Source organism: Malaclemys terrapin, chromosome 6 (assembly GCF_027887155.1).
Source record: "Malaclemys terrapin pileata isolate rMalTer1 chromosome 6, rMalTer1.hap1, whole genome shotgun sequence".
NCBI lineage: Eukaryota > Metazoa > Chordata > Testudines > Emydidae > Malaclemys > Malaclemys terrapin.
In genome coordinates this window covers 119,191,589-119,201,319 of record NC_071510.1, presented here as the reverse complement: position 1 = coordinate 119,201,319, position 9,731 = coordinate 119,191,589, and the positions used below count along the sequence as shown (strand labels likewise).

The window sequence follows — 9,731 nt, the reverse complement described above, 5'->3', positions numbered from 1 at the left end:
ACAGCAGCCTCAGCCACCTACTTTGCTTCCCAGGCCCGTGCACTGAGAGTACGAACAGGAACGGCTCCCTCACATGCTGCTCACTCTGCTACCTCCTTTACTGCTTCAAGTGCCCGGAATAAACTCCTTAGACCTTAATTCCAGCTCAGACAGTATAGACACAAGCTCAGGGCTGCCGAGAGCGGGTTCGGGCCCCGGTGAAAAAAATTTGTTGGGCCCCCTAGCAAGGGCGGACCAGCTAAATAGGGCCAACGAGGGGGGGGGGGGGAAACAAGTCCCCGGTCCCCCTTCCGGACCGCCGGGCCCCAGTCAGGCAACGAGAGGGGGGGGGAAGCCAGGCCCTGGGCCCCCTTCCGGACCGCCGGGCCCCAGTAAGGCGACGGGGGGGGGGGTGGGAGAGCCAGGCCCTGGGCCACCTTCCGGACCGCCGGACCCCAGTAATTTGTACCGGCTTCCCCCCCCTCGTCGGCCCTGCACAAGCTTGCTTGACACTAGTGCACATGTTCTCAGCCCCACAGCCACAAAGAGGCGTCAAGGGTTCAGGATTGTCCTGCCTTTCCATACCAATGAAGGGGAGAGGGTCAGGGCCCTGATATGAAAAAAGGGGCTGCAGCACGAAAAGGTTGAGAACTACTGCGTGAGTGTAAATTGGGGGCAGATGACAGGGGAATACTGGATGGAGGTTCCCTGCTGAACAGGAGAAGGGAGAAATCTGCAACATGCCAGGTGGGGCTAAGAGAAAGCGTGAGACATCCTGACTCGCCAGGGGGCTGAATGTATCCGCAGCTCAGAGCTCCTCCACCACACTACACAGCACTGATGCATGAACAGGAAATGTCAGGCTAGCCTTTCAACCTATCCCTGTTGGCTTGGGGCCCAATGGCCTATGGCTGCAGCTTTGGCAGCACCATTTCAACTGGTCCTGCTGTTCATGTGGCAAATTAGGGAAGCCCTGCGGGTGAGGTTCCTCCGCAGACCTGTGGGTCGATGGTTTTCTAGTGCAATCTGAACTTCTAACGTGCTGAAGGCACTTCACCCCAGGAACCACAACGTAGCCAAGGAGCCGGTTTCCCAGGATTTCCTGGCACCTAGGCTCTGCCCCAGGCTAGTAGCTCAGAGTGCTACAGCAAGCAGGGTCTGAGCATGTGCATGGAGAACAGACTAGACGGCTTCCATGAGAATTTATTCCGGTCTTGCTTAGGGAACAGGTTCATCTCCCATCTTGGTGAGCTGATTATTCTTTAAACAAACAATTGAGGCAAAGAGAAGCTTTTTTTCAGACAGAACTTCACCTGTATAAGAGGGAATGGGGGTGGGTGGGGGTGTGAGAGAGAAAGAGAGAGCGCACGTGCTAGGGATGGTCTAGGATTTACTTGGTCCTGCCTCAGTGCAGGGGGCTGGACTAAACTACCTCTCAAGGTTCTTTCCAGCCCTACGTTTCTATGATTCTATAAAACCAAAATAGTTACAGTACATAGACAAAACCCCTGTTCCTCCTTAAAGCTGTTGGGCAAGTCAATGTGTTAATAAAATGAAGGGTGATCTTGCAGTTAAGGACTTTGGAGATCTGGATTAAATTCCTGGCTGTGAAACAGGCTTCTCTCTTTGACGTTGAGCAAACCAATTAGTTGCTCTGTGCCTCAATTTCCCCATCTATAAAGGAGAGAAAATCCTTCCTTTCTGCCACCCTTTGTCTGTGTTATCTACTTAAATGGTATTCACTGTGTATATGACAAGGGGGTCTCGATCCCTGTTGAGGCCTCTAAATGCTTGTATAACACATATAAATAAAAAATAAGCAGCAACCTGCATACTTAGTAAATCTACTGAATTTGCAATTACCCTGCCTAGTAGCAGAGGACTACAGAAACTGATAACATTAAGCACGGGCGACACAAATGCCAAGGTAACTTGTTTCCTTCCGTGCATTTCCTCAGCGTGGCTTCATTTCTCTCTCTCCGGTCTTCTTTAAAATTTAAAAGGTTAGACTCAGACTTCAAGGTCAGAAGGGACCATTATGATCATCTAGTCTGACCTCCTGCACAACGCAGGATCTCACCCACCCACTCCTGTAACAAACCCCTAACCTATGTCTGAGTTATTGAAGTCCTCAAATCGTGGTTTAAAGACCTCAAGGTGCAGAGAATCCTCCAGCAAGTGACCATGCCCCACGCTGCAGAGGAAGGCGAAAAACCTCCAGGACCTCTGCCAATCTGCCCTGGAGGAATATTCCTTCCCGACCCCATATATGGCGATCAGCTAAACCCTGAGCATGCGGGCAACTCACCAGCCAGCACCCAGGAAAGAATTCTCTGTTCAGAGGTGGATGTTAGGGGACGTGGATGTGGTGCTGCTCTCCTGTCCACTCCTGCTGAGGGGATGGAGCATAATGGATGTTTTTGCAATGGGGGGGGGGGGGGGAGAATACAAAGTAGACTCCTGCTGCCAAGGTGTTTACAAGTTTTGCAAAAACAATGAATGGGCATGTTTAATACAGCGATGTAGAGCACCTAGCATGCTAAGTGGCCTAGAATATTACAGTACTGAAGAATGTGTAAACAGCCCCTGGTATTGAGAGTCTCTTAAGTATATAAATGTTCAAGTGCCACTTCCACAGTCAGCTCTTAGGTGACTGATTTTTAAAATTAAAGCCTTCATAGGTATGTAATGTAAAGGCTGGGGAGTAGGAGATCGGAGCTTTGAGATGAATATAAAAGTAAGGTCCTGCCCCCTTGTGCTGCTTGAAGGTTCCATGGCACTCTTCACTGTTCAGTCCAGGATGAAGCGACCCCACGGTTTGTACATTGCTTGGTAAAACACTTTGGGATGAAAAGCACTAACTGGTAAGATCATTTGCTATTCTTAGGTCACAGTTTGAATCCAGACCAGGTTGGTAGTGAATGAAAATCGTCTGACTACTCTTTGGTATCACAAGTTGTGGTCTTGGTCCAGGTGAAAGTGGATCAGCATCAGGGCCGGCTCCAGGCACCCAAGCACATGCTTGGGGCGGCACCTGGTAAGGGGCAGCGGGGGGAGCGCGGCGCAGCATTCCGCGGGGGGGGGCGCGCTCCGGCGGGGTAGGGGCGGGCTCCGGCGGGGCGGCGTGGGGCTTGGCACTCGGGGGGGGGGGTTTCCGGCGGCACTCTGCGCTCGGGGGGCGGGCTCTGGCGGCGCGGCGCTGTGGGGGGGGTTCTGGTGGCGCGGCGCTCGGCGGGGGGACGGCGCGGGGCGTGGCGCTGGGGGGGGTGTTCCGGCGGCGCTCGGCGGGGGGGGCGGGGGCGGCGCTTTTTTTTTTGCTGCTTGGGGCAGCAAAAAAGTTAGAGCCAGCCCTGATCAGCATCCTCATCATAGATCAGTAGCAGCCTTGCTGGCAAGTACATTAAATAAGCCAAGAAATTACTGGGCATGGATAGGAGATTGAACTATCCTCTCATTGCTAGTGAAGATCTTTCTAGAGTGGAGCTGTAGCCTAGCAGTGGGGACCACAAGCATTTCATAGAGTCCTGGGAGGGGGTTAGACAATCACACTTGAATATTCTACGCATGTAGTCCATCTTGTTCTGCTGTTGCCCAGTCTGAAGCTGCTCTCTGACTAAACAGAACAGTGGTTTTCAAACTGTGGGTCATGACCCAGATGTAAGGCACTGGGTCGCAGCAGCTCTGGTCAGCACCGCCGACTGGGCCATTAAAAGTTCCATCAGCAGTGCTGCCCGGCTAAGGCAGGCTAGTTCCAACCTGTTCTGACACTGCGCTGTGCCCTGGAAGTGGCCAGCAGCAGGTCCGGCTCCTAGGTGGGAGGGCGCCACAGGGCTCCACACGCTGCCCTGCCCCGAGCACCGGCTCCGCATTCCCATTGGCCAGTTCCTTCTGTACTGGAGACATCGGTGTATAGAACAATCTTTAAAAATTGGAGAAATATCCAACTGGAGTTTATCATAACATTCCTGAAAACAAATCATAAAGTGTTATACACATGTGCCTGTGGACGAGAGCCGTGCGGAGCTGCTCGCGTGCTTCTGCCTAAGAGCTGGACCTGCTGCTGGCTGCTTCTGGGGCGCAGCGCAGTCCGCGGTGGCAGGACAGGCGGGACCCAACCCCACACCCCAATCTCCTGCCCCAACCCTGAGCCCCCCCTCAAACCTGGAGCCCCTCCTGCACCCCAAGCCCCGCATCCCTGGCTCCACCCCAGAGCCAGCACCCCCGAGCCCAGAGCCCTGACCCCCTCCTGCACCCCAAGCTCCCGCCCCAGCCCTGAGCCCCCCCAAATCCAGAGCCCCCTCCTGCACCCCAAACACCTCATCCCTGGCCCTCCTCAGAGCCTTGACCCCCTCCCACATCCCAACCTCCTGCCCCAACCCTGAGCCCCCCTAAACCCAGAGCCCCTTCTTCACCCCAAGCCCCTCATCCCTGGCCCAATCCCAGAGCCTGCACCCCAAGCCCAGAGCCCTGACCCCTTCCTGCACCCCAACCTCCTGCCCCAGCCTGAACCCCTCATTCCTGGCCTCACCCTGCAGCCCTAACCCCCGCACCTCAGCCCTCTTCCCCAGCCCTGAGCCCCTCCCAAACCCCTCATCCCCAGCTCCGTTGGGTTGCAGGCATCAATTTTCTTCAACTGGGTCACCAGAAAAAAAGTTTGAAAACCACTGAAATAGAGGGCTCCCATTTTCCCCAGTGCTGTCAAACCTGGCACCTTTCAACAGCACAAATATTAACTTAAGAAAGATTGAAGTCTGCCATTGAGTTTGCCAAGCCGTTCGGTGAAAACTTCATGTACAACTGAACATTTCATCAGCCTTGCCAAGTCTTGTTCATTCTGGATTAATTTTAAGGCAGTTTTTAAAGTGATGATGAAGGATTAATGCAGTGTTTCAGCAGCATTTAAAATCTCTCTCTCTTTAAATCTTTCATTCAAATTGTCCCAGCTTGGCTATTCTGGAGTGTATTTGATTTGTGACTTGGAGCAATTCACTGATAATGACATTTTCATTTAGCTGAGTGCTTACAAGTGAATGTACAGTGCGTGGGTGGTTACAGTGCCTTCCACTTTTAAGCATGGATACTTGAAAGAATTCATTTGCAATAAAACCATATAAACCTGATACAGTATATGAAAAGTACCTGTCCAGCAACAGCATAGCTACACGGGGAGAGGATGCTGTGCAGTGATTTGGCCAGTCGCAGCTTCACACCAGCCGTAGGACTTTTCCTACCTATGGGCTGATTGCTAGTGGCATGCAGGAGAATGGGCATGAAAGGGACATGCAGCGGTGTCATGCTAAAGTCAAGGAGCTGAGGCAGGTGTACCAGAAGGCAACGGAGGCCAACTGTCACTCTGATGCAGCATCGAAGACATGCCACTTCTATAAGGAGCAGCACGCCATCCTTGGTGGCGACTCCACCATTCCCAGAGCTCCCAGCGGCAAAGGGTGACCACAGTGAGATAGCTACCCACACTGCAACACTCTCTCTGTCCATGCAAGAGCAATGACTGTGGACATGCTCAGCCGACACAAGGAGTGTTGAACGGACGTGCTCCACCGATGTTATTAATGCAACTTATGATTGTTGACAAAACTTAAGTCGACTTAACTCTGTAGTGTAGATATGGCTTGAGATACTGGTAAGATGACAGCAAGGAGGGGAGAGGTCATCTATTGAAATTGTGTGTCCAGGAGCAATAGGAAAGAATAACCGCAATTTAATTCCTCATATTAAATGCAGGATTTAAATGATCTCCTACTTAGTAACATTAACTCTAGTTCTCTGTATTGGAAACCACTGATAACGTTCTAAAACCGCATGCATGTTAAGTCTAAAAAGAAAATCCAAACCCTCTGGGGCCAAGTGTTATATGCAGTAAGTAATTACTATGCAAAACAAATAGAACAACGGTCTGTGTTTAGTTTTTTTATTACTACATAATAAATCTTTCACACAAAAATAATGAAAAGGATCCCTCAGGTGGTACTTTACAGATCTGAAGGAAAATAGAGTATTTGTGAACGCATCAGACTGCAGACTCCAAGACATTTCTATACCTGTATAATGCTCGGAAACTTGAAAGAATCAATCATACCAGGACGGATTTCAGCATAAACTTGGCTTGCTCTACTGCTTCAACTTTGGATTCTGGCTCCCGCTGTTACAAACCTGCTGGCTCCATACACATTGCATTTTAATTAACTGCACAAGAAAAGTATGGCACTGGAACCAGCACGCTTCTCGTTTACGTTAGTGCAATGTCATTAGGAGGACAAACTGAAATTATTACACGACTCCTTCATCGACTCAGTGTCTTGTTTGACCTATATCCGATTGCTGCTTTATGCACCCCTGTGCTTATACAAAATTCTTTTAAAGAAAATCAGATTCTCTCAAAGTTGACACACCAGCCAATAACTGGGAGGTCCTGGATGTCCCCAGCTACCCTGAAATCAGTGGGGGTGGAGGATGCGCTTTACTTGGCAAGACCAGACTCTCAGTGTGGTTAAGTCACTTGAAGAACTGAACCATCCAGTTAGTCTCAGAATCCACAGTTTCAAAGTGCACTGTTAGAATGACCATTCTAAGGGCAGTGCACCTCTCCTGGCTCACAAACACTCTAGTCCTTTATTTAAAGGTAAAATTACAAATCACTACAACAAACACAAAAGCCTTCATTCCCCTTTGACTTTTGTTCAGAGAGGTAAAAAACCAAACCACCCCAAAATGTAGCACAAACATACCCCTATCTTAAGTCACACTTCAATTGTTTCCCATATTTTACACTCAAAAGAGTCGCAGCTCCTGTCTTCATGTTGCCTCTTCCCAAAACTACCGCTACTCGAAAGCGCTAGGAATGCCTATGCTATGCACGGCTCTTTGTACTTACAGTTTTAATTAAATAGGGAAAGGAGTTTTTTGAAAACCCAGCAGTTCCATTTGTCCACAAGGACTTTGCTTCCAAACAAGCAGGTAAAAAAAGGACAATGCCAGCTTCTTCAGCAAAAGAAAAACGAGCACAGGAATCTCTGTTTAAAGCCACTCAGAGGAAAGCGAATGTGCACTATCCTCCGAGTCTGTAAACAGAACATGCTGGGTCAGGCAGTGAATTGCGGGATTTGCCATATATGTGTAAGAATGAACTCTCTTATCTTTATATGTTGGCATGCAGTACACTTGATTTAGTGACAGAGACTTCCACAAAACAGCCCAAGGTGTAGCAGGAGTTTCTGTGAGCATGTGGAAGTGAACACTGTCAGGAGCTTGTCCCAGAGACAAACAGATCCTTAATATGCAGGGGGGGAAAGACATTCTGTTAAAATAATGTCAACCTATTTCCTTTGGTTTTCTACCTGCAGAGAGAGTATTTTAATTATTTTCATTACGCTAGGTCCACCAGGAAAGAATACTTTAAAACATTCATTTTGAAGCGTTCCACACTGTGTTAAATCCATACCTCTGCTATAATCCCTTTAGCAGCAAAAAGGGGATTTTTAACAAAGCTTCATCAGGGATTCCCATCAGACACTGCTGAAAGCGCACAAACTTTTTATGTGGCATAGCTCTACTTTTACAAAATTAAACACTTTGCTCTGGAGATTTGTTTATGTGATCAATTTCCAGGAAAAGCTTTTGTACAGAAGTACCATATTGTGAGTCTGTGAGGGACTTTCCTTTGGAAGCTAGTGATTCAAGCCCCTTAAAGAGTATTAACCATCAAAAGTGTTTTGATAGCTCTTCAAAAGAAAAGTCTCCCAGCTGAAAACCCTCCTCCCCACACCACAGTATCTTCTCTGTCTGGAAACATCATTTGATTAAAATGCAGCCTAGCTCACTCAGATGGCATTAATATGGATATTTTAGAGATTGTAGACATTACAACGTCACCAAAATAAATGGCCATGAGAGGAGATGTGGTACTGGTGAGATGAACAGTCCATTGTAGAAAATGATGGTGTTCAAAGACTTTGACTCAAAGAAGTCAAAGGTAATAAAAATAGAAATGCTACTTCCAAATCAACGTACACCCTCTATTTTCTCTTTTCCCCGTTTTAGTTTTAAAAGCTATCAGTTTTCTTGGTGGTGGTAACATCACACTGCATGTCTAAGGCCTCATTTTCATTGGATAAGCTCTAGGTTTTACGAAATAGAAATAAAAGTTTGCAACCAAGCTTGTCAGTTTCTCTCCCACACCACAATCTGCTTCCAGTGTGTCTGCTGCAGTCTGGGACCAAAATGTCAAAGTCGCTCTGTACAATAGTAGCAAGCTTCATTCTCACTAAGCTTCAGGTTTAGAGGACGCACGCTGGGAGGGGTCACGTATTCACACGCAGTTTCGAGTTTCTTCACCTGTGATAAGACAGAGCAGAGCTGGCTCTGCTGTTTAGCTGCTTCTCCCTCAGCCAGAGTCCATCGTAAAAAGTTGGATGTCCTGTGGGTTCCAGTACAGGGCCACAGCGGAATTGTACACCAGCGACCAGACATAGGGGATGAAGAACTCTTCAGGCTGCTCCTCCTCCACATACTTAAACTTCAGTTCTGGGAATTTCTGCAATAAGAAACAAAAGTCTGTTGAGTGAGGGTTTGCATCAATTTGTAAACCTGTAGACTGCATAGGAGCTCGAGTAAGGTGTGGTGATAAAAAGAGCTCTAAGGGAACTGAACCATCAGACCTGAAAGGAAAATACATTTAACAAGGAGGATAAAGAGACCAGCAACGTATGCTACATTGACACGTGCTGTATTCAGCCCTTTGCTGTTGGTTACGCACCTCGCTCTGGTTGCTTCAGTAGATCTCCAGGAGTCACACACGAGATGGGCCATTAACTAACGCTAAGCAGATGGAACCTTATAAACATGAAAAGTTGTGAAAAGGAAAACTAAGTTATAGAAGCCCCACGTCAACACTGCTGTCCATGCACATGGAGACCTGGCTATTTCAGTCAATATAAAAATGAATTATGCTATTACGGTCCATAGCTTCTTTGGAAGAGACTCATTTGGACAGGCCCTAGGAACATGTATGACATTTTAGGATTTGTTTTCAGGAATGTTATGATAAACTGACTTATTTCTCCAATTTTTAAAGATTGTTCTATACACAGATGTCTCCAGTACAGAAGCTAGCTCTTTCCTTCCAGGAAGTGTGGGCTGAGGAAAGAAGTGTGATTAGATTAGAGGGGCTGGGTGCCTGGACTCCTCGATACTATTCCTAGCTTTGCCACTAACTCACTTTACGGCTTTGGGCAAGTCAATAATTCCCCGTGCCTCAGTTTCCCCATCTTTAAAGAGAGACTAGTACTAATCCATCTCACAGGGCTGCTGTGAGGCTTAATTAAATTGTTTGTAAAGCCATCTGAGGCCTTCAGATCATATGTATTCCATTCTATAATCTAAGTTCTCACACTATTCCTATCTGAGTGCCTTACTACCTTGTTATACTTACACACAGTTAACTCCTCCTCCCCCAAATTACTGGCCAAACTGTATCATTTCCACAATTAGAGAGACAAGGTAGGTGAGGTAATATCTGTTATTGGACTCACTTCTGCTGGTGAGAGAAAGCTTTTGAGCCACACACAGCTCTTCTTCAGGTCTGGGAAAGGTACTCAGAGTCACAGTAAACGCCAGTTGGAACACATTATTTAGCATAAGTAGTTAGGACATATTCTAAGGGACCATTCAAGGTAGAGCGGCCTGTTACCATCTTGCATTCAGCTGTGATGCTCAGACTACCTTTCCTCGACTTG

At 47.9% G+C, this 9,731-nt stretch overlaps 1 protein-coding gene across 2 annotated transcripts in view; it reads right to left on the bottom strand.

Annotated features, from left to right (window-relative positions):
* Positions 1 to 5,892: 5,892 nt before the first annotated feature.
* DYM (dymeclin) overlaps positions 5,893 to 9,731 on the bottom strand; it is a 332,893-nt gene continuing 329,054 nt past the window's right edge. For both annotated transcript variants that reach the window (XM_054032077.1, XM_054032078.1), the window contains one exon: positions 5,893 to 8,530. In XM_054032077.1, the coding sequence (XP_053888052.1) occupies positions 8,381 to 8,530 (150 nt within the window). In that variant the 3' untranslated portion in view covers positions 5,893 to 8,380. The remainder of the gene's footprint in view (positions 8,531 to 9,731) is intronic.